The 26,493-nt window shown below is 34.3% G+C and overlaps 1 protein-coding gene across 2 annotated transcripts; it reads right to left on the bottom strand.

Moving 5' to 3' along the window:
- Positions 1-1,031: 1,031 nt before the first annotated feature.
- rbm5 (RNA binding motif protein 5) lies at positions 1,032-25,549 on the bottom strand. Of its 2 annotated transcripts, none has more exons than XM_056460565.1 (25): positions 25,391-25,549; positions 24,456-24,493; positions 23,159-23,357; positions 22,680-22,835; positions 21,218-21,287; positions 20,577-20,650; positions 19,809-19,892; positions 17,449-17,509; positions 16,929-16,994; positions 16,383-16,543; positions 15,570-15,667; positions 15,373-15,460; positions 12,939-13,007; positions 12,789-12,858; positions 12,595-12,680; positions 11,388-11,499; positions 11,102-11,193; positions 10,847-11,014; positions 8,871-9,011; positions 8,676-8,744; positions 8,417-8,590; positions 5,838-5,912; positions 3,648-3,748; positions 3,423-3,552; positions 1,032-1,397 (listed from the first exon to the last, which is right to left on the bottom strand). In XM_056460565.1, exons 2-25 carry the CDS (start codon positions 24,470-24,472, stop codon positions 1,272-1,274), a joined length of 2,487 nt encoding a protein of 828 aa, XP_056316540.1. In that variant the 5' UTR covers positions 24,473-24,493; positions 25,391-25,549; the 3' UTR covers positions 1,032-1,271. The 2 variants fall into 2 exon arrangements, with proteins under 2 accessions (XP_056316540.1, XP_056316539.1); XM_056460564.1 differs by having other exon boundaries at positions 12,595-12,683.
- Positions 25,550-26,493: the final 944 nt, after the last annotated feature.

Genomic DNA, 26,493 nt, shown 5'->3' on the forward strand with positions numbered 1-26,493 from the left:
AGTGTGTATGGATGTTACCCAGAGATGGGTTGTGGCTGAAAGGGCAACCGCTGCATAAAACATATGCTGGATAAGTTGGCGGATCATTCCGCTGTGGTGACCCCGGATTAATAAAGGGACTAAGCGGAAAAGAAAATGAATGAATGTTACTTTAAATTGCTATTTTAATTTTTTTTATTACATTATGTTATTCCATCGATTACGGTGTTGTCTAACCAGATCTGAAAGAAATGGAATCTTATTTGTTATTCTGATTGAATTAGATTTACAGAATATAGCTGCTACTATACTTTTTTTGACCAGCAAATTACTAATGACAAGTCAAAACTGATACAGTTTAAATAACATTTATCCAATATATTACTAAGCACAAAAAACCCTCTCTCTCAATCTTGTTTGCATTGGTTGCATTTGTTATTTGCATTGACATAACAACTTTCTCCAGCCAGTCTATCAACAGACACATCACAGAGAAGTGTATTGTTGAAATAAAAAAACTTAAATTCCCTCGAACAAGGTGTTGTTCTTGCGATACATGCAGGAAAAGTCATGCCACAGGCAGCAAGTCAACAAAACCTGTTCAACAACCGCGGTCTTGTGCAAACACGCAGAAGTTTTATGAGCAGCCACAACTTTGGCAGACAGATATGATATGAGAATAAGTAGATGTTGTTCTGTACAGCAAACCTGGTATTTCCAGTAGTGAAAGGCGTTGCAGTGAAGAGAAACTGGTTGGTCTTTTCTACAGAACTTTCTCGCTTTCAGCTCATTACCTTATCAGGAATCCCAGACCTGTAAATATTTGGCATGCCCAACTAAACAACCAGCAGAAAGTATTGACATAACACTCATTGAATCTTATTCATGAAAAATTTTGTTAAGAATGAGCTAAATTTTCAGATTCACATGTTTTCAAAACAGTTTATATCCACACGCAAACATAGTTACCCACCAAATACTGTGAATGAACTTACAAAGGTTTTATGAAAGGAAGTCCATTATCTGAAAAAAAGCACTGGGTCATCTCAAGCTCAGGTCATCTCATTTATTTTCTTATGTACAAAACTGAGATCATATATAAACTTTACAGTCTGAGATCTATTTTTGGAAAAGCAAACAATCAAAATCAAAAAGGCATACTTCACATTTCTGGAGGACTCTGTACATACTCTGTACAACTCTGTTCATCAACAGTTTCTAATGTCAAAATAAATACAAACACTCCGCAGTGCAGAGGACGACAATCACCGCTCGCATGACGTCTTACTCATTTACTCGATTTCTGTAAAGCGTGCAAACATGGCTTTCCGGACGGCATCCTTGTAGGTGTCAGAAGCCGTGAGATTGTAGCTGCTTCCTTTAGTTCCCAAACCGGCACCTTTCGCTCTCAACTGAGCCTGCAGATGACATAAACATTCCTGTCAATAACAGCCTGATTATCTGTCTGCTGCTGAGCTGAGAGCAGAGGCTGGTGCAGACTAGTTGTTATTAGTCTGGTCATAAGGTTAAGTCAGTTTTGTAAAGCAGACTTGTGCAATATGAACTCAAAGTAGTAGTAGAAGATAATATAGACAATAATAAAAAATAATAACAATAATAATAATAATAATAATAATAATAATTATTATTATTATATTAAAAAATATTATGCACGTTTTTTATTAATAATAAGTTTGTCAAGACAAACTTTATGCTGGCTTGAGGAAGCTTAGCCTGAAGAAGCTTAGTCCAAGTAGTTCTACATTTTAAGTAGCTTAAATTTAGTTAAAAGTAGTTTTAAGTAGTTATAAGTTAAGTAGCTTTAAGTTCAAACATACTTTTAAGTTGAGTGATTTTAAGTTTCTAGACAGCTTAAAGTGAAAAAAGTTAAGGTTTAAAGTAGTTTAAAATTTGTTTTATGAAGTTCTGTTTTAAGTAGCTTAAAAGTTTATAAATATTTTTAAGGTTTAAGTAGTTCTAAGTTAAGCAGCTTAATGTTTGAAAGTAGTTTTAAGTTTCTAAGTAGCAAAAATTGTAAAAATTGTTTAGTTTTAAACTTTAAGCTACTTAATTTTAAGTAGTTTTGAGTGAAGTAGTTCTAAGTTAAGTAGCTTAGTTTAAAACCGTTTTAGTTCTAAGTTAAGCAGATCAATGTTTAAAAGTAGTTAAGTAGTTTTAAGTTTCTAAGTAGCTTAAAATGTAAAAATAGTTTTAAGTAAAATTAAGTAGTTCTAAGTTTTAAATAGCTTAAATTTTAAAAAATAGTTTTGAGTAGTTCTATATTTTAAGTAGCTTAAAGTAAAAAAAAATGTCAACAAGTTCTAGGATTAAAAAAGCAGCTTAAAGATTAAAAATAGTTCAAGCTTTATATATTTATAGCTTAAAGTTTAAAATGGTTTAAAGTTTTAAGTAGTTCTAAGTTTTATGTAGCTTAAAGTTTGAGTTAAGTTTAAAATTGTTTTAAGTTTCAAACAGATTTATAAGTTTGTCAACCAGAATGCAACAAATGCCAAAATTCAGGGTTCAAACTTTAAGCCAAATGTCAAATTCTCTAGCATTTGCCAGACTTTCATCGAAAAAAAAAAAAAAAAAAAAAAAAAAAAAACCTGAATTTCCGTGACATATCAATTTATTTTGTCATACTAGAGCTGCACAACTTAAGTCTCATTTACTTCCATTCATTTTTAGGCACACAAATCAAACTGTTATGCTGCTTGTATTGTCTTAACATTTTTAATGCAACGCACTCATCATAAAATCATAATAACTAGTTCTAAATCACAAATCTTTTAACCATTTAGTGACATGTTATTCCTGGATATTTGCCCATAGTGGCAAATGAATCAGAAGTCCAAATGTATTCAAAGAAATGAGAAAACGTCCATATTGCAAAAGAAAATAAGTAATAATGAAGAAAATATGCAGCTATTGTCTTGAGCACAGAGCAGACACAAAACAATCTAGTATTAACAGGTACAACCTCGTGACAGCATTTGAATTTAGTCATTTCTGATTACTAATAAAATCACAATAACAAATCTCACTGTAATAATCAATAAATATAAAAAGCCAAATTACAAATTGCATAATAAAATAAAATGACAGTGACAAATCACAAATTAAGTGCTAAATTTACGTCATAAGGACTTTCATAAAACAATCCAAGGAAACTGAATTTCTTATAAACGCAAGTAATGCACTCCATAAACTAAAATATACCATACAGTATTAGGTGCATTATATTACTATACATTGTTATGTGCATTATAAGAAAAGATGAGCACAGTTGATATTAAGTCAGACCCCCGGTAGAATAAAGAGACCGAGAAGGAGTGGAAAGAATAATCACGTCTCAATTCTAGAGGAAATTAATACTAATAACCTCATCAAACGGTGTTATCAAATACCAGTCTTACAGTGACAAACAGAATAATGAATAATACCTCAATCGGTGTTGTGATGCCCTGCTGGTTTCTACCCAGACCTTTGCCTTCCTTCCAGCCCATTGCCTGCAGCATCTTATTGCCGATATTATCACTGTTCAGGCCGTCCTTCGTGGGCTGCTCGTAACTTCTGCAGAATTGAGAAGCATCGTTATATTGACACAGCAATCATAAAGACACAGCTGACTGAATCAGAACTTGATAAAGCAAACACTTCAAACTTACACTACAGGTGTTGGTGCGGTGTATTTTCTTTTCTTGGGCACGGGGGGTTCAGGGATGCCGTATTTCTCTCTTCTTTCAGCGGCCCTGTCTCTGTACTTCATCTGTTCAGTGAGGTAAAGGGAACAAACACTTCAGTAACATTTATCAGGGTCAAATTTAAGACATTTCAAGACCATCAAGAAGGAAATTTTAGACTTATATAGGGCGCTAAACGCTAAGGATTTTTCAAAGACCCCAGCAGAAAAATAAAATAAATTAAATAAATAAATAAATATATATTTGCATATAAATATGTATTATTGCAAATAAATATATATTATCAAAAAACTAATTATAATTAATTATTTCTTGGCTACATATTCTGAATGTCAAAACAAGCAGACCCTAGTTCTAAACATACTATTTTTTTCAACATTACTCTTAAAAAAAAAAAAATAAATAAAAATACATTCATGTACAACGAATCGTTATAATATTAGTTATAAATAGAGATTTGCTAAATGTTTTGTATTACTGTTGATTGGATGTGTTGGATCGATTCAGTAGCTTTACATAAAGTAAAATTAAGACCCATTTAAAATGATTTATAATAAACAAGACAATATTTCAGTGAATTTAAGACTTTAAGACCCCACAGACACCCTAATTTATGACCCTGGACCAATCAAAATGATCAGTATTGAGAATATGAGATTCATGCTTAGTCTGAAGTAGGGTTGTCACGATCCTGTAATTCGGTACTGAAATGTTAAAAATGTCCATTTCCCGCTAACATTTGAGCTCTGTTGAGCACGTTCTTAAACCCCGCCATTCTTTAAGTTTAAAATTAGTTTTATGCAGTTCTGTTTTAAGTAGCCTAAAGTTCAAAAATATTTAAGCAGTTCCAAGGTAAGTAGCTTAAAGTGTATAAATATTTTTAAGGTTTAGGTAGTTCTAAGTACCTTAAATTTAGTTTAGTTTTAAGTAGTTCTAAGTTTTAAGAGGCTTAAAGTTTAAAAGTTTCTAAGTAGCTTAATTGTAAAAACAGTTTTGTTTTAAACTTAAACTACTTAACATTTAAAAGTAGTTTTGAGTTAAGTAGTTCTAAGCCGCTTAAAAGTAGTTATAAGTAGTTTTAAGTTTCTTAGTAGCTTAAATTGTAAAAATCGTTTAGTTTTAAACTTCAAGCTACTTAAAATTTGGAAGTAGATTTTAGTTCTGAGTTTTAGGTAGCTTAAGTTTAAAAATTGTTTAGTTTTAAGTTTCTAAATAGCTTAAAATGTAAAATAGTTAAGTTTTTAGTAGTTCTAAGTTTAAAATAGCTTATTTTTTTAAATAGTTCTAAGCTTTAAATAGCTTAAAATTTTTAAATAGTTAAGTTAGGTAGTTCAATATTTTAAGTAGATTAAAGCTCAAAAATTGTCAAGTAGTTCTAGGTTTCTAAGTAGCTCAAAGTTTAAAAACAGTTAAGTAGTTCAAAGTTTTATGTAGGTTAAAGTTCTAAAAAAAACAAAAACCTTAAGTTTTTTTTTCTGTAAAGCTGAAAGAAAGGTTGAAATATTTACAGCAATGTGAACATTACATATTATTCTTTCATGTTGGTCACTACGCAGATTGACTTGCATTTTAAGTTTGTGGCTCTGTATATACTGTACATGTTTGTTGTATTGTGTTTTTTCCTTGTTTGTTTATTTATTTATTTATTTTTTACATTTTTTAATGTAAAGCCTAACCAGGGACAAGGGCAGCAAATTAGCTTTATGCTGTATGTCCCATCGGTTGTCTTTGTATAACAATGTGAAGTGTATTGTCCCTGTTAGATAAACAAGCAAATAAAAAAAATAAAAACACCTTATTCATTCCCAATTAATTAATATCTTCACTAAATTTGTTCAAACATAACCAACAAGTTAATTAAAATTCAGTAACTGTAGGTGCTGCCAGTTGCGGAGTTAAGAATTTTATGGCAGAGTATCTCAATTCACAGTAAATGCATGAAGTAAAGTTGCTTTTAGAAGCTGATACACCATATCATGTCTAGCATGCATGTAAACAAACACTACTGCAGAGTGAAAGCAACAGCCGATGCATATCTAAATAATTAAAATCAATCATTTTGACCCATACAATTTATTTTGCCTAAAGCCAAAATCTGTGCATCATAAGACTAAAATGAATAGAATAAAATAGAGAGCGGCTGAAGATTCTCACCTCTGTCTCTTTTCTTTCCAGCTCCTCCAGTTCTGCTTCACTCAGTTTGGATCTCCTCATAACCTCCAAGTTTTGCTAAAAAAAAAACAACAACAACAAAATTGTGTAATTATTGAAGCATGCCAACAAATAAAAGCTTTCAGGGCATTTGAAGACTTGTACATTGTTTGCTTTGTACACTAACAGGAACTTAATTGTACAAATGGTTTGGTTCCCTTTCACAAGGCAACATTTCAAAGTGCACCACAATAGTGCATCTATATTTACACACTGTGTCAACCATAAAGCTGGATTGACAAGTTTTCTCCATGGCCTTATTATGGCTTTATCTGCAGCTGTCACGGCACAGGTATGTTACTGTCATTCCCATTTTATCTGCCGACTCATAATTAACTAAACATAAAATTGTATCTACCATGATTAATACAGCTCACATTGCACAGAGGAAGGCAATAACACAACATGGCTGCTTTGATGTAAAACATGTAGCACAGCAAATTAAAATACTGCTTTGTTTGTTGTTCAAAGCTTATTTTCAATCAATCAGACCAATAACATCACATTCAGAGCATCACAAACACAATTGTTTTGGTGTGAACTTGAGCAGAATTGCTATTAGGGCTTCTATTAAGACAATAAATAATCAATATCGCTATTTGATCATCTGCAATAGTCACATCGCATGTCGAGTCTGGATTATAATTTATCATTTTGCAAGTGTTTTCTGAAGAATGTCAAAGTATGAGGATTTAAAAAGCATTTAGGCACAAGAAATTGTACTGTTTGTAACCTTGAAAACTTAATAAAGAATATTTGTATTGTTTATACCAGTGTTTCCCAACATTGTTCCTGAAGGCACACCGTCAGTCCACATTTTGCACCTCTTCCTAATCAAACACACTTGAATCAACTCATCAGAACATTAGAAGAGACTCCAAAACCTAAAACGAATAAGTCAGATAAAGGGAGACATCCGAAATATGTATTGTTGGTGTGCCTCCAGGAACAGGGTTGGGAAACACTGGTTTATACAACAAAGACTGCAGTATTATTTTACATGTGATTATTCAATTACTGTATACCTGAATACAGTTAAGACTCCTAAAAAAAACGTTTATTTTTCATCTTTATTCAATGCATCTATGCTTGTAGATTGTTTATTATATTACAGATGCACTCCTGTACAGAATCATCCCAATCAATGTCAAATTATAAACTCATTCCAAATATTTAGGCAATCTAGTGAAATTGTGTGTATATCGCAATATATTACAGAATATAAAATAAAATAATATTATTAAAAATTAATTGCAAATGTTCGATTTTCCAAAATTGTGCAGCCATAATTGCTATGATCATATATACCTCAACAAGAAAATGCACTAGGCTTCGATGAGTTAGAAGTTAAATCAGGTTTGGAGTAACCTCAGCATTCAATGAAGGACAGCGGTATATATCTCATGAGTGTCAGTTATACTAATCGCGTGTTTGTTTTGCTACTTTTAATTTTCTGCTTGTCAGGAAAATAATTTTCGTCAGTCACCCAAGCGATAACTTTTGCAAGATTTACATTTACAGATTACTAATCGTAAAGTATTATTTCTTAGGAGAAGGTGTTTTGCATTAAAAGGTTTGCATTTATAGATTACTAGTCATAAGTATAACTTCTTAATTGAAAGTGTTCTGCTTTTAAAAGCAGTATATATACAGGAATCAGCGAGTGAAATTCAATACCTTTTTCAAGGCTCTTTCCATACATTGTAAAAGCTTATAACCACCATTCAACTGGAAACACTGGCGAGATTTTAACTTGCAGTATATTAACTAAATATTAATCCAAGAAATTAATCCAAAACTAAAACATTATTCGTAACCTGAATAAAAATCTATTAAATCTAGCTAATTCAGCAGGTTGGTGCCTATAGAACTGCAGAAACTATGGTGTTGCCCTACTGCAGTGAACAAAGCAGCATGATGTCAAATCTAGTAGGATTTAATAGATTTCATACACTACGCAGCATCCTGATATTCGCAGAATTCAGGCAGACTTTAGCAAACAAGCATACATTGCATAATCAAAAATTATATAAAATTTAATACCTTGCAAAATAGCATTTAAGACGTTTTAATACTTTTTAAGGGCCTTACATTTCTCTACATTGATTTATCAACTTAATACTTTTTAGGACCCCGCGGACACCCTGAAAAAGTCTATCCATCTTAAATTAGCATTTCCGAAGTAAAAGTGATCTGAACTTGTTGGGAAAAAGTATTACTTAAGGATAAGCACTTCGCATTTAAGCTATTTGTCATTTAGCATTAATTTCTAAAGCGTAAGTTTTGTGCATTTGGGTTACTTTCTGTTAAAGGAATTATTAGTTCACCTAGTGAAATAAAAATAGTTTTTGCATTTAAGACAAACTGCCAACACTTATTTGAAATTTGAGTTAATAAACAGAGTCAGAGGTAAGCATTTGTAAATAAGGAACAGTTAGCAGCTCTGGTTATGATTTGTTGCATCCGAAAATATAAGGTTACTTTAAAAGCAATACCAATGATTTCAAACTGACTGTAATTACCTTGTGTAGGTCTGAGAGCTGCTGATGGCGAATAAGAGCTTCTTTACTGGGAAACTGCCTCCGGCATAACAGACAAGCAAGCTTTTTCCAGTCCGTCAGCTTGTCCTCTCTGTCGTCTCCATCTATACACTCCTCTGGTTCACTGTCGCCACTGTACGCAGCCACCAGTCCCACCTGCAGAAAACACAGAGGTCGGAAATAAGCTAACATGCCATGAGAATATGATTTACTTTGAAAATGTACACAGTGTGTGCGGGACCTTTGATGAACAACACTCTTCTTCTGCCATTTTGGACGCTTCCGTTACAAGCCTCTCCAATGCTCCAGGCTGAAAAGAAAACACATTTAGAATTAATCTTATGTATTGACAATCCTTTATTATTATTAATTATTCATTGATAATCACCATCATCATCATCATCATCATCATAAGACAATGCAATGTTAGCCGTACCTTCTTCTCAAACAGTGTGAATCCTGCATCTGCCGCCGCCGCCTCTCTCCTCTCCTCCTGACTGATAGGCTGGAAGCTGCTCTTGAAGTTTTCTTTCTGTTTGTTCAGACTCTTGGCCCAGCGCTCCATGTCCTTCGCAATCTGATGCACAAAGAGGTAGACATTTCATTTTCATTGATTGAGTTTTTGATTTTCTGAGCATGCACATAGACAGCTTGTTAGTATATTGCTAAGATGCTGTAAATTAGGGGTGTCAAACTCAGTTTCTGGAGTTTCATATTTACATGCAGGTTTCAAACAAGCCTGAAGGTTGGAACTAAACTGTGCAGAGCTGCGACACTCCATGAACTGAGTTTGACACCTGTGCTGTAAATGGATGCCATGGAAAGCCGGTTTTAATGTGTTGCTACATTATGAACCTCATTTGTTGCTTATTTTGCTCATTACAAGTCTGTACAGGTAATTAGCCAAAATCTATATTTTTAATGGAGTGGTTTACTGCACTAACTCATTTACTTCTGCCCGTTTTCATTTCATTACATGGCTAAGGGTATAAATGACATCCTGTGGATATATGCAATACAGCCATTTAAATTAAGAACATGCTTACACTTATTTTATTATTAGTTGTTTACATGTTGTTCTTAATTTTTACACTTTGTCAAGGGCTTGTTTACATTTGTACCTGTATCATTGTACTAGTTAAAATGCTCTTAGGCGTTTAATTTTCTGATAGATAGAGAGATATATATATATATATATATATATATATATAATATGATATTAATACAGTTTTATAAGATAGTTTGAATGGCACTATTTGACAGTTTTCTAGGGAGTCTAACAGAATTCAGGTACAGAAAATAAATAATCGATGCATAATATGCATTCCTTTCATTGCTTTGTCTCATTTCTAGTCCAAACATTCTTAGATCAAGTAAAAATACAGTTTTGTTTTGAACATCAGAGGAAATATGCCAGAATTAAGAGTTTTTCCTTTAAATAAGTAAAATGATATGCCAGTGGGGTAATTAAAATAATTGTGTTTTCGCTCTGAAATGTAGATATTTGGACTACAAACTTTATTGCATAAATCATATAAATTCCATATAAATACAGGTATTAAATACAATTCTGTAGCTCGTGGTCAACTATAATTCAGGTTCCAAATTGCATATCTTGCGATGTGACAACTGTGGACGTACACGGTGATTTCGATGCTGAAACGATATATTGTGCAACCCTAATTTTTGGTATAAAATCAATTGTTTAGATTAGTCAAATAATTAATAAGTTAAAGTAGTCTTTATATAGTCATTAGTGGCAGCTTTATCTGCAATACATTTGTGATGACCCTAAGCTCAATATTTGGAAAGAATAAACCATACTGGAATGATTTGGATAATATAGTTGGGAGTGTACAAAAATATACAAGTAAATAGGCAAATATTTATTATTTATATACAAATATGAATATACAAGTAAACATAAAAAAGTCAAGTCAAAATTAATTTTAAAGTTTAACTACAAGGCGGGAAATCTTTTCATATGTCACAATCTAGACCTTTTTATTAAATGAAAATACAAAATTTATACAATAAAAATATACAACTGTAAAAGTATTATGTCAAACATCTTATTTGTTCCTAATCTATTAATATCTTGATAAAAAAAAATGTAAAATTTAATACCATCAAAAGATTTTAGATTAAAATTCAATACCTGCAAATGTGAGAATTTTACCATTTATTTACACGTGTAGCTCAAGATGTGGTTTTGTAGAGTATCTCAATTGCCCGTAAATGCATGAAGTTGCTTTTAGAAGCCGAAACACCATATCATGGGTAGCATGCATGTAAACAAACACTCACTCCTCCAGTGAAACCAGAGTAAAACAACAGCCAATGCATATCTATATAATTAAAATACATACAGCCTTTGCAATTTGATTGACCAGCATAATGAGCTTTTATTACCTGCTGAGCAGTTTTGCTTTTAGGTTTCTCTTTCTTCTCTTTGCCCTCTTTCTGAGGAGTGGAAGTGGAGGCAATGGCATTTTGAGCATTACCATCCACAGCGGGCAAATACGCCTGCTTCTCTCCATCCCAGTACAGATACTGCTGAGACTGAGAGTTGTAGTAGTACTAAAATATAGAAATAACAAAGCTTAGAACGTTCTACCAGCAATTGAATAATACAATTGTTGTATAAAAAAAAAAAAGTACTCATACTTGTGTGTTTGGGTCATAGTAGAGGCCAGTGCTGGGGTCGTAATAATACCCAGAAGACTCATCGTACTGATAGGATGAAGTGTCTGGGACATCTGAAAGCAACAGGAAAATGGCAAAAGAATCAGAAAAAGCCCCACAGTATGAGTTCTTGTGATAAATATGCGTGGATTTAATAATGGTATAATAAGAATAACAATGTATGTAATTTGTAATGTGTTTTGCTTAAACCTAAAGTTCTAAACATTAAATAAATATATAAATACAAGATAAGACAAAGTAATCTTACTGGCTTGATTTTCCTGAGAGGTAGATGTTGCTGTGGCTGTAGCAGAGACTGCAGAGGTTGCTGGGGCAGAAATGGTGGCAGTGGCTGTAATGGACTGGGCTTTGCCTTCAATCTTTGCCAAAAAATAAATTATTATTATGATGATGTCAAAATCAAACAGTGGTTCTCAATCTTTTGGATTCTCAGGGCCACTATAGCCGAAGACAACATTAAAAGATATTTCAGCTGCTTCTGATTTACACCGGGTTTCTGAAGGTTTCATCAAGTCAAATTTAAGACCATTCAGAATGAAATTGTAGACTTTTACAGAGTTAATCACTAATAGTTATTTCTAATGGCCAGGTATTATCGTGAAGAATCGCGTAATTATTTTTAGTATTCTTTCCCTGAATTCATAAGGGATTTAATGGGGAATTTGCTTTAACAATGTCTAACAGCTGTTATGAATTGCATCTCTTTGCAATAAAACACTAAATAAGGTTTTATTGAGATGTATTGTTGATCATTGGATGACTTGGACCGATTGAGTAGCTTTAGTTGGACAAAGCAAAATTTAGACCGGTTTAAAATGATTTAAGACCTACAACACATTATTTCAGTGAATTTAAGACTTTAAGGCCTAAAATTTTGTTTTAGAATAAGCGGACACCCTGCAAAGAGAAAATAGGAGAAGCAGCAGTGCACTGAAAACATGACATCAAAAGCAGGAAGACATCAGCCACTGATTGCTCAGAAATGTCCTATAGACGTTTTTAGAAAAACATTTTTGCATTTATGAAAAGACAAGGGTTTGTGGTAAATAAGCTGACAAAGCTTTTAAAATTGCACACCCAGCTTGCAAACGTGATTCTGAAACAGTCGTGTATATTTTTAGAAATGTTTCTACATGAGAATATTTGAAAAATGAGTGCAGTTTATACTGCATGACTATCTTGCTTTCATTTTATTGCCTCTCTGCATTTGAGGTACCAGCAATGCGGGGTCATGGAAGGGGTTAATAAAAGAGGTTTTGTGTTCACCTAGTTGTCATTCTACCACACAGTAATGTATATGGTTTTATTTTAAAGCTTTTTTCAATAGTTAAAATAATAAAAATAATGTAAAACATATTTCAATACTCTTATTTAGGCCGTTAAAACAGATTGAGAACAATTTTTTTATTACTAAATAATTAAATAAATAATAATAATACAGCAAAAACAGTTACCTGAGTAGCTTGCGGAGACTGATAGACTTGTGCACTCTGAGAGATCACCACTCCTGTAGCAGCAGGAACTACTTTCACCCCTGGAGCTGCTGTCAATCAAAACATTGGATTTTCACTTTCAATATGCTAACATAAATGCATGACATTTAAAACTTCCCATTGCAATCTAACAAACATCAGACTGCTAATGTTACCTCCAAGTATGCCATTAGCCTGTGATGGGTCTACAGCTCCAGCCTGCTGCTGATAGTACGCCTGATACTCCTAAAAACAACAAACCATCTTAACTTGGCTCAAACAAATTAATAACATACTGCACATGTTTGCGGATGTCACCAACTGACCTGTGAACAGGGCACATATCCCTCCTGTAGATAACTGTACTCTGATGCTGGCTCCACACTCTGCTGAGGCTGGTAAATAAAAAGTCATCAAATAAATCAGTCTTCAATGCTTGAATCTGCTTTAAAATGTCGCATGAAATTAAAATAAGGTTGCTTTAGAGGTTATTATCATCAGCATGTTAGTCCTAAGGATATCTACAAGCGAGTGTGCTCCAAAACAGTGAGAATTTGGCATTTAGAAGATCTAAACATTGAATGCTTGCAGTTCGTCACTTCTGCCTAAATGGATCATCGATTCATTTGACATCACCACATCAAATCTTCAGACCAATCAAATGCTCTCAAGAATCTGGCCCTGCCCCCTTCAAACACTTTTAAAGTGATGTGCTTAAGCTCAACCACTGCACTGGCAGAGTTTTGACAAACTAAATGCTATTGGCCGTTTTTTCAAAGAGAAGAAGCTATTCTATGTTGCACCCTGTGATAGATTGCATGGCTTGTTTCATATGCAAACAAGGATCTGCATCTGAAAAGTTGTGAACTAAATGGCCTACAGGAACTCAAGAGTTGTGACCCAACCAAACCACTTGGATAATCTCTGGGGCGGGGGGTCATATCCTTTGTTATAAAGTAGTGTCTCACAGACAGTACTTTAGGTTAAGTTACTTGATGACAGGTTAACACTGATGCCGAGGAACTGCACTATCCATTGTCTTCAATAAAGTCTTCTCCTCGTAAGAGCTTTGGTCAGCTTGCTTACTTTATGTATTCAAGTCATCTAATACATTGGCGAGCCACCCAAGAACAGTCAAGACAAATACTGCAAAATCTAACACAGGGTACATGCAGGAATCCGAAAGGAAATTTCAATACCTTTTTAAGACTTTCTAAGAATATTTTAAGACTACAGTATCAAACCTTTAACTTAATAAACAGTTGTAGTTAAATGAATGAAGCACAACCATGCAACAGAACTTAGATAAGCTCGGAAGAAACAAAGCTTGAAATAATAAATTACTTGGTTTGTTTTCAGTGACAGGTTTCAGCCTCTGATAAAACTCTTCTTTCTCCAACAAGGAGTATGCAAACTTGCTTTATCCCATTTTGCTGTCTGTTTTGCTCTATGGCAGGGCTTATCAATTAGTTAGTCATGGGGGCCAGTTCATGAAAAGCATGCCAAATGAGAGGCCGGAGAGATATGACTTGCAATATAAGTGATGACACAACAGCATACAAGAGCTCATATGTTGTATTTTTGCTCCTTAAGGCAGCCACGTTGTATTTTTCTACATTAAAATGTCAATATATTGTTTTCTGAAACTACATGATATCAGTTACACAATATCATCAATCATTACACAATAGTTTTTTTTAACAAATATTCAAATGTTGTATTTCAAAGCACAGCAAAAGCAGTGCATTGCTTAAGTAGACTTCTACATTCAGACACATTCATATGTTGTTTTGAATTGCATCACAATTATGGATGCAACAATTATAGATTTTGGTTGTACAATTATATAGTCTGAAGAATAATCATGGTTCATACATAATCATTTTAATAATATGCATTTGATGTTTTCTACTCTGGGTGTCTGAAAGGCGCAAGCACATCGCTCCGCTTGCGCACGCATATTGACATATATTCTAATATTGGAAATAACGGACTTGCGTGGAAAAGACGCAATATGTGATATAAGCTCGGAACTTTAAACTAGCACACAGGTGGCATAACTCTGTTTAGTTGCTGCAGTTTCGTTCTGTGCAACAGAAACCAGGCGTTGAGAAGCCTTTAAGCTTAAGTATCCAAATGTTTTCATCTGCTCGCGCCACGTGCTTAATGTCAGGTAACTCACGTTCTGCGTGCGCAGCCTGCAACTCCAGCTCGTGCTGTATTGAATAGACGAATGTCACTTCATAGCGGCCGTTTTTCGACTGAACTAAATTTATTTTTGATGTCTTGGTCACATTATTTGGAAGGCCGGAACAAATTGCCTTACGGGCAGCCAATTGAACAGCCCTGCTCTATGGTTTTGAAGGTCATGTGGACAGCGTCACATCACCTTTCCAAGTTTGTCGCAAATTACTTGACATCACCTGGACAGAGGAGCTTGGCTGGACACACCCGGTCCCAACTAATCGAGGAAAATAAATATATTCATGCTTTTTTGGAGTCAAACACCTGAATAAAAACTTGGACAATGCTTGAAAATTTAAGACCTCGTAAAAACGGGATTAAGACTTTTTAAAACCTTTTAAGGGCCTTTTTTCATAATTAATTTAGCAACTTTTAATACTTTTTAAGACCCAGCGGACACCCCGTAACACCTCATGTTTCAGTTTCTGAGTATGTCAAACATCAAACAAAAAAATATCCAATTTCAATGCACTATACATAACCTTTAACATTGAGGCATGGTTAAGCTGTTCATACCTGACTAGAGGACCACTGAGCAGCTGCAATGGCTGTGCTGGCAACTGAAAAAGCGCTAACACGGTTCCCATCTGGCAATAACAAATCCCTGAGAAAAGAAAAAATTTAATTTAATTAAAGTGAATTATTAAGCAAGCTGGAAAAAATGCCATGGAAAACTAGACAACAGCATGATGATATGAGTGACAGGTGCGTACTTTCGAGCACTTTTGGCATAGTCGACACCAATAGTCTTTCCATCCAGTTTGAGCGGAGGCTGTAGGCCCTGGAGGATAGTAAGCAGCTGTGACGCTTCCTGCAAAACACAAACATCAGCTGAAGGTGAATAAAAAAAGTCTGCAGGTTTATGGTTTTGCACTTGTTCAAGATCAGATTTGATATAAAATACATTTTAAGAGTTCACATTTAGCTGATGATTGTTTATAAAGCTTCTTTGGCATTCTGTCCTGAGAGAGCCCTGAGCTCATAAGATCCTCGTGCCTGGGGCTCCCTCCCGTTTGCAAGGCGAGAGGGGAGTTTGAGCTCAGGTAGATCTCGAGAACTCCCCTGCTGTAGCAGCTAATGAACAGATAGTGATTGCTCTTAAAATAAAACTACTTACTAGGAGCATGCCTACGGTGCCAATTTGGATAAGTCAAATAACTTAAGTTTCATGTTTTTGGACTGTGGGAGGAAACCGGGAAAAACCCATGTGAGCTCAGGGAGAACGTGTAAACTCTGCACAGAAATATCAGCTGGCTTGGTAAAGACTAGAACCAGAGATGCTCTTGCTTTGAGGCAGCAGTGCTAACCACAGGGCCACCATGCCATCCATCTATGAAAGGAGGAATCTTCAAAACGAAGATGGCTGTTATATGGAACTTGTGGTATTTATAGTGGCTTAGGAATCGTCTGATTGGTGAATCATAAAATGGATAATGCGGGACCAGCCGCAAGCAATCATAAGCATGTGATCCTCTTGAAATTAGTTTAGAAATAAACTTCACTTAGAGATAAGAACAAACGGGTACCAGAGGAGAAGCGAGTTGGACGAAGGCAAATCCTCTGTTTTGGCCTGTCTGTTTGTCTTTAATAAGGCGGATGTTGCCAGGCAAAAGGTTTGCAAAAGGAGCGAGAGCCCCCAGAATGGCTTCAACAGTAGAGAGAGGAGCGATGTTCCTCAAGATGATGGCTGGGAAAAAAAAAAGAAAATATAGTGTTATGCTCACTTCTGCACAATTGATAAACTGTTGCTGTTCCTCAATGCTTCATTAATTCACAGTAATCACTTAACTGGGCTTTTCAAATTTGAATATACATAAAATGTGAATGAGCATAGCATAATGGGCCTTCATTTTACTTGTATCATTTTATTTCTATAATAATTCTTTTCATCTGCATTGAAGACATTGTACTAACAGGATTCTTCGTAGGAAAATTAAATCAACGTGATCATGATCATTATCAGTCTAAACACTTTTAGACAGCTAACATTGGAGATGATATTCATTTGTTCATCCTTATAATTTATTAATGCAACCCAATTTGGTGGCGATGCTTTGTGGAAAAATCCTTACTATCGCCATAGTAATCTCCACTTGGCTGGGTTTCTGTGGTTCCTGTGGTGCTGCTGGATTCAGAATCTAAAAATAAACACAAGAACAAGTGCACTGAGCTTCTTTAAACACTGAAGCCAACAAACCGTATCATTAAAAGAGCCCCATATTATAATTCCTACAATCAAAACTCTACTCAATTTCACCATTGATTGGATATCATAAACTATTAATATACAGTGTACAGTGTTCATTATATTGGATGCCTTATCCAATACTACTTGGATAACTACTTTTAAATGTTTAATTACTCCTAAATGTAGCCATAATTTCATTTACCAGTTATAAATATATATATACACATTAGCGATTATGAGCAATAAAACAATTCTTCACTATTATATATTTGTAAACAAAACAGGGTAGATGATAACATCCCCACATTTTATTAGTTAAAAAAAATGCTCCATGGCCATGAGTGTGTTTGACTGGACCATCCGGATGGGTGCAGACAGCGGTTTCCTGCTCAGGAGCTACTTACCCGCTTTAGCTGCGCCACACCTGAAGCACTTCAGCCTCCTCCGGAAATTGTACAGGCCACACTGCAAGCAACCGGTCATAGTGTTTTAATTGACACTTCAGCTTTGGGGCACCAGGTAACAAGCACACTACAGTGGCTTGAACACTTACCGTGATGAGTGGACCATTTGAAAAACTGAGATGCCACAATTACACTACAAGCATAACTAACTTTTCTAAACAAAATTGTCTAGGGATGTTTCTGAGCGGATTTTTAAAAATTTACAAGTTTCTGTAATTATCCTCTAGATCATGGGTGCCCAATCCTGTTCCTGGAGATCTACCTTCCTGCAGAGTTTAGCTTCAACCTTGATCAAAGGCACATGGCTTTAATTACCAACTGCTCTCTCAGATCCTACTTAGGCCATGTCCATATGTACAAGGGTGCTTTTACAAACATGCTTTTATTTTTTCCTTTAAATCTCTATCCACATGAAAACACAAAAACTAATTGCGATGCATGTTAAGGGCATGCCAAACCAACAGGGGGCGATAATGACACTTATGCTGGGTTCTTAAGTGGGGAATTAAGTATTTGCAAAAGTACATTGCATACAAATCAATGCAAACATGAGAACAGAGGCGAATTACCATCCCACAGCCGAAATGACAAAATATGGATCGCGTTTGCCGTGAACGTGTAAAATTCTGCCTCATTTCATTGAACCCAGCCATGTTGGCTAATCAGAAAGAAGACACGCTGATGTCATGAGGCGAAAGTCTCCACCCGACCACACTGTACCCAGAGTTTTGGAAAATCTTCACCCTGGCCGAAGTTTTTAGAAAGTTTTCAGTCACCTGATGCCTTATGCATCAACGCTGTGTGCGGACAAAAACTTTGCGTACGCCAGATTTCACGCTCACGTTTGGATTTACTAACAACGTAATTAACGTCAAAATGTGCGTTGGTCCACACCAACTTCATGTCTGGTGTACGTGTATTTCTTGTGCGTGTTTGTATTATTTCCATTAGCGACTCCTAGAGGCAATTATGTTAAATTGCACACTACCAAGTATCGCACCAACAAAATATCCTGGCAACTGGCTCTTTCCAAAGGGAACTGGCAGACCGCTCGGGGTTAAGCCAGTCGTCTTTGAACTGTGTAATGCCACCTGTATGGGACGGGATCATCCGCATGTCAAGCAGGTATATAAGGTTTCCATATCATGCAGTTGACCAGTCAAACATTAAAGCATAATTTGCAGCGATCACCGGTTTTCCCAATGTAATCGAAGAGATCGACTGCTTGCACATTGCTATAAAGGCGCCATCTAAAGACGAATTTGCATCTGTGAATCGGAAACATTTCCATTCAATAAATTTGGAAATAATATGTGAGGCCTTGTTGGATTAGTTGTTTTTGATCAAAGTTGGAGCTGAACCAGGGTTTCTGCGGGTTTCAAGTAGTCGAATCTAAGACTTTAAGACCCTTTAAAGACCATTAAGAACAAAATTTAGACTTTAGGCAGGGTTAATGACTAAGGATTTTTTCGAATGGCCCGGTATTATTATTATTATAATATTAATCGTGTTTTATAATTATAATATTAATAATATTAATTATTATTATATATAAATCGTGTAAACGTTTTTTCCCTGATTAAAATTTAATTTAGGGAATGTGCAGTAAAAACGTCGAACAAGTGTTGTGAATTATATCTCTTTGCAATAAAAAAACTTAAACAATAAAAAATAAGGTTTTATTTACATGTATTGTTGGTCATTGGATGGATGCCAACCCAACTGAGTAGCTTTACTTTAGACAAAACAAAATTAAAACCTGTTTAAAATTAAGACCTACAACACAATATTTCAGTGAATTTAAGAGTTTTTAAGGCCTAAAATTTAGTTTTGGAAATTTAAGACGTTTTAAGACTTTTTAAGACCCAGCGGAAACCCTGTGAGCTCTGGAGGAAGGTAGATCTTCCGAGAACAGAATTGGGCACCCTGGCTCTAGATTCACCATTTTTTAAATGCATTATCAGCATTATTTACTATGTTCAGAGAAAGTGTTAAACTTCCTACAAAAATAAACATGTCCTATATACATACACAATGGTTAAAATTTGAAATACAATGTTTGAAGTTTCTCATGTTGACCACCAAAGCTATTTCATTGAACAAAGATATAGATATAGTAAAGATATAGTAAAACAGTAATTATAAAGCATAAATTTATTAGTTGAAAACTTAATATTTGTGTGCAAATCATGTTAACTTCATGTATTTTTATTACATTTCTAATATTAAATATTTCTATTTCTAAACAAAAACATTGATCATGAAACTGATAAAGAACCTTGGAATCCCATGTAACTTACTGAGTTGCAGAGCCAATCCTCAAACTTGTGACGGTTGTTACTGTAGTGCACGACAACAGGCTTGCCTTGAACGCACAGCAGTTTCTGGAAAAGGAAGAAAGAATTTGGTTATTTCCCCTCTTGTGACGTTTTCATCTTAGCCCAAGAACAACCACATTAGCCACGAGGGTTTAGGGTGAGGATCGCCCGGGAGGGTTTAACGTGTAAGATGGTGTGTGTTTGGGACCCGAGTGTCCGGATAGGGCCGGAACAGAGTGTAAAAAAGGCACTCCTTTCTTAAATGGGATGGGGGACTTGAGACGAAGCATTTACTTTCTCGGCACAAAACATCTTGCTACTATAATAAAAAAAACTTAATGCTGAGGTCCATTAACTGGGATGTTATATATAGCACCACACTTCACGACTACCTGAACAAACTAACATCACTTAAAAAAAACACACATTTTCATAAAATTGCATTTACAGTTTGTGGCTTAAAACCCATTTGAATTAATTAAATCACACCAGAGGTGTATTAATTATTTTCCCTCTTTAAAAAGATAAAATCAGCTGTGCTAACAAACAGTTAATAACATGAAGCCAGAGTGTCCATCAAATGGCTCTTCTAAGTTTTGGTCACAACACCTTGCCTTCAAAGACAGAGGATCTGGTCCATTTCAGTCCATATAATCTGCTGGGGCAGCAACTTTTGCATTTTTTTTCCTTTTCTACTGAAATTGCATTATCCCCCAGGGCAAAAGCTAGACTTGGTGATTAGGAAGCAACCTGATTGGTCTCCATCCATCGGGTAGCAGCTTGCAAGTGATAAAACTCCACGAAGGCGAAACCTCGGCTTATACCTAGAGAGGCATTCAGATATACAGACGGGAGGCGTGTTAGTTTAAATGGTTCAGTGGTACAACATTCAAACTCTGTCACAAACTGCTTCGTGACCTCCTTGACCCAGAGAGGCCAAAGAGATGTAGGGGGGTTGCCTGGAACTTTTTGACCATAGCAACAATGCCTTTGCATAATCTAGCTAATTGCACTTACTGTGCTAAAGCAGGGTGAAACAATAATCAAAGCAGACAGTCATAAACAAGTGGATAATCTTTGAGAAATATAACTGGCTTGGCTTATTTAACAAGTTTGCACTTAAAATATAGAAGCTACATGACTGCATGTAACTTCAATTGGCATGAATAAAGCTGTGCCAATTTCGAGACACTCAAAACCTTGTGAGAAACTTACCTTCAAGCTTGTATCTAAAGTGAAACATGTCCTAACTCACTAGTCTAAAAGTGTAAAGCTAGTCAGATAACATGTTGCTATGGCAAAAGGCATTTGAGGGGAAGCAGGTTGGCCCAGTGGACACAGGTTTGCTTGTTTGTTTGGAAGCGAAAGGATTCGCGGTACATCAATCTCACCTGTTCTCTTTTTCATCAGCCTCACGTCCATTGGCTTTGGCCCTTCCAGCAAGTCAATGGCTGCTCGAATCTGTGAATCAAAACGGAAAGTCAAATTTGTTAAGACCAAACCAGCTTCCATTTTAATTTCAGTGAAATTCAGGATAAAATATAAAGTTACTAACTATTCAGAGCTATTGACTATCAACATCACTTTGCATTTTTATTGACAAAGTGCAAACTTTGAGGGTGCAATCAAAACACTTTAATTTCACATACTAAATTATCTTATTAAGTATAGTTACTGCAGAAATGTTTTTGTTGTTGCTTTTTTTTTTAAAGTTATGCATGGTTCCTACTCTTTCATGTACACCAATATCAAAGACTTTCAAAATCCCTTATATTTAAAATCAAGCACCTTTGTAATTCAACCCCCCAGCATATATAGCACCATGAAAATCCTTCCTGTACTGAACATTTCACAATATATATATATATATATATATATATATATATATATATATATATATATATATATATATAAATGTCATAATGATGATGTTTTGAATGTCATTTGTAAAAAAGAAAAAAGTTGACCCTTTTAAACAACCGTTTAAAGTCATGTTTAAAGAACTTTAATACAATTAGTTCAATCCAGGCAATATTCAAATGCGGTTTCTAAAGTATTGATCAAATGCATTATTTGTCATAGTTCATGTATAAGATTAAAATTTTACTCTTTTTAAATTAAGAATTTCTAAGGGTTTTTTTGTTTTTGAAAGTAGCACAGTACAACTGTTGAAATAACACCATAAACTTTAAATTCAAGCACTTTCAAGGACCTGTATTTATTTGCAAGTACTTTCCATGCCTTGAATTCATGTCTAAAAATCAAGCACTTTCAAGAATTGTGGGAACCCTGATTATGAGTCAGGAATTTATAAAATAATAACTGTTAATTACACTGACTATTATATACTTTTGTGATAAAAACTAATACATTTGATTAATATATTAACTATTATTAATCAATAATACTTTTAATAATTAATATTACTATTATACTCACTGCAAAATTTGCATTATAAGGTGTTTTTAATCCAGTCTTGGAATACTTATTTAAAAAGTTAATATTATTGTTAAATCTACTGCAGAAAATGTTACAATTTAGAAATTGACAATATTTAATTGATTCAGGATGCAAAATATCACAATTATTCTTTACATTGTTTTTATAACGACCATTATTACTTATAGTAACTGAAGATTTTTCCATGAGAATATTTTATTAATTCCTGCCTAGTAATTATTTATTATATTAATTAACTCAGATAATTTTATCAGAAGTCACGTCTTTTTAAAAATATTTCCAGCCAGTGAATAAAAATTTTTTAAAAACATATCTCAATATTAAGGTTTGCCAATAATGTGGAAATGTAAACACACCATTTGAGTATTTGAGAGAGAGAGAAAAAAGTCTTACATCTGATTCTGATGTGTTCATGGGCAGACCCCGGAGCATGATGGTCTTGCTCTCCTTTTCATCAGCAGGATCTCCTCTGTAATCGTGCTCGGAGTAATCACCATCTGAATGATGTCCATCCTCAGATCCATCACTGCTGCGCCTCTTCCTCCCTCGCTATTACATAAGGTCAGAATTATTCTTTATTATGCCGTTGTCAAAGTCTGTTGTGTGAGACTGCTAACAGCAGCCAGAAGAAAGATCAAATTGACTGTCTTGCCCATAGACGATCTATTGCAAATGCCTTGGACAAGCAGTAATTTTTTTCGAAATTTGATGCAAGACGATATAAAACATACAGAAATATAAATAAACATTCATACTTTAAAAAAAAAAATCTAAATATTAAAAACTTAAGGATTTTAGATGCTGATGACTGTTAAACGCATCATAAGTCTTGTGAAAAGGGTCCATGAACACATACACACAGGTATTCTCACCTCAGGACTGTCTCTGCTCCAGTATCGATCGCCTCTGTCGCCTCTATCACCTCTATCGCCATCATAACGGTCACTGCGGCGGTCATCACTCCAGCGATGAGAGTCATATCCACGGTCATCCCGATCTCGTCGGTCCCTTCGGTCATCATCGCGAGACTGTTCAGAGCCATACCTGCCGCTGCGCTCCGTACGGCTAACCCTAGTCATGACAATATAACATAACAATAAGTGTTATTCAATAGTTTTAGGACAACAAATGTTGTGAACTAGTGTTATCACAATACTGGAATTCGGTACCAATCGATACTGTAATTTTAAAAATGCTCAATTCCCACTACCATTCAAGCGCTATCGAGCTAATTAAAGCCATGGCGAGTGTGGTGAACTGATAATCTTCGAGGCCAATCAGAGTCATTTATGTTGAGCACGTGAACACAACGGCATATCAGCGCTGTTTAAGAATGCGCTTAATGTTAGCAAGAAATGGGCGGTTTTTCAAATTTCAGTATCGTTTTGGTATCATAACAATCCTTTTTTGAATCACTTCAAATGTTTACTGCTGTATATCGTACAGACAAAATAAAAAGCCAACCGTTTTATAACTTGAACTATCATTTATTTTGTGGTAATACTTTTTTTTATGTGTTTGTGCACAATTTTACACAACATTACAGGGATGCAGACAGAAACATGAATAGCATCATGAGAAAATAAAATTTTTAGCAACATGTTTTTTATATATTGGTCAATATATAAACTATTAATTGAATGATTTTACATTAATGGTACTAATATATATATATATATATATATATATATATATATATATATATGAGCAATTCCAGCGTTATGGATGTGAAATTAGCAGTAAAAAAAAGTATATTTTCCAGAGCAACTAACCACAGAATTTTGGGATCAGAAAAATATCACTGTGTAAACATGTTTTGTACTTTAAATGAGGAAAATAAACAAACTTCATTTTTTTGGCAAGGTTGACATGCATGGAATTGCTCGTGTATGTGTTTGTATATATATATATATATATATATATATATATATATATATATATATATATATATATATATATATATATATGTGTGTGTGTGTATAAATATGTATGTCTGTGTGTGTGCAATTTCAGCGTTATGGATGTGTTATTTTGCAGTAAATCTGTAAACATGTTTTGTATTTTAAATGAGGGAAATAAACATGCGTTATGGATGTGACCAAAAAAGTCTGCGAGTGTACAATCTACAACATACTATATAACAACTTCAATGAATAATAAATCACTTACCGTTTATCTGCACCCATATTTATTTCCCAATATAAGGCCTGTTAAAATAATATAGGACATTAGTTTGTTGCATATTTCAATGGTTTTATGAAACAATTGTCTTGTGCAAACTATATTTACAATTGCAACTATTATAGTCATCATATTCACATACAGAATAAATAATAGCATGGTATATAAAGTACAATAATGTAAACATCAATTGGGATTACAGGAATGTTAGAAAGGGAATTAATATGTATGAGTACACATTTTACATCCCATATAAACCTGATACTTTATAGCCTTCTTGATTTTTTTACCCAGTTATTTTCCAAATTTAACATTCATTGGCTTGTAATCATTTTTGCAGGACTATCCTACATTAGCTTGTTAGAACCCTCTGCCAATTTCACCATTTGGTACTGTTTAACATTATGTAACACAGACCAGATTTACACAACTTCCCATACGAACTATTACATTTTTAAATAAAATTATGTTTTTCTGAGAAATCTGTAACGTGTAACAACATGTAACATTACGTACTCCTTTATGTAACATTAGGACATAATACATTTATGAACATTTACTGTTGACACCCTGTTTTATAGGCATATTCGTCTTGGCATATGCATATACACTGAATTATTTCAAAAACAACCTGGTACTGGAATGCATTTTACAAGGTGTTAACCAAACGTACTTTCCCAAGATACAGGTCGATATAATATAGTGTTAATGTTACATAAATCACTTTTCTGGACACACGTAATGTTTAATGAACACGTTTAATAACATGGGACAGTAGCACAACTGTACTTTTTTCCGTGTGGTCTCCATTTTCGTTCTGTTAGAAGTTCACTAAGCTACAGGAAGGCATCAAAATGGAGACCGCGTCGTCGGTTTGCAGTTTAAAAAGGCGCAAAAAACGCAGCAACATGACGAAAACTTACCAGATATATTTCAACGCAACGTTGAAATTAAATATTTCTCAACTACTGAGAAACGTAAGACAGCCAAAGGATTCCTTCTCGCCGAAAGACCACACTCTTCGTCAGATCATTCGATGTCATCTGCAGCTAAAATGGTCTACAAGCTTCTCCTTCCCAGAATCCACTGAAACGCTCGTGTTGTTACTGTTGCACGATGGGAAATGCAGTTTACTGCTGAATTTCTATTATAAACTATTGATTTGGATGTTATGTAAGTTACATGTTGTACTCATTACTGTACAGTAACATTAATTACATTATTTCGATACATTTAAAAATATTTTTTTCTTTTTAAATCTTGCTTATTATTCTGAAAAAATATATATTTGTATTCATTTGATTGTTATTATGCTTTCATTTTTTGAATCTAGGTTTGTTTATTTCTAATGCATTTATTTATTTATTTATTTTTTATTTTTTTATCCAATTGTTCGTTATTTTATTTCTAAATCTAGAAACTGTCTGAATAACTGAAAAAAACCTAAATGTTGTTTATTGTTTTATTGCATTTGAAATAACAAAAATATTACACTGCAAAACCCAACAGTCAACTTTATCCAATGAAATGAGTGTAGTTAATTCTACTCATTTGAAAAGAGTTTTGAACTCAGTGTTAAAGGTAATGAGTTAATTAAATACCTCATTACTTCAACTTAAATGGAGTAGATCAGTTTTTAAACTCAAATGGTTTGTAACAACAGGATTCCTCAATTGGTTTGAGTTGCCTTAACTTATTGGGTTTTACAGTACTCAGTTGGTTTGAGTTCTCTTCATTTATAGCATTTTACTGTGCTTAAACATTTACCCATATGTATTAAACTCACAGTATTCATTAGGATTGGTTTTTGAACTTAAATGGTTTGTTGTAATCGGTTTCCTCAAACGGTTTGAGTTACCTTAAGTTTTTGGGTGTTACTCTGTACTATTTACAACTGTAGGTCTATATTCAAAAATAATATTCATCCATTCATTTTCTTTTCGGCTTAGTTCCTTTATTAATCAGGTGGTTGCCACAGCGGAATGAACTGCCAACTTATCCAACATATGTTTTACGCAGCGGATGC

This window comes from Danio aesculapii, chromosome 6 (genome assembly GCF_903798145.1).
Source record: "Danio aesculapii chromosome 6, fDanAes4.1, whole genome shotgun sequence".
In the NCBI taxonomy this organism is placed as follows: Eukaryota; Metazoa; Chordata; class Actinopteri; order Cypriniformes; family Danionidae; genus Danio; species Danio aesculapii.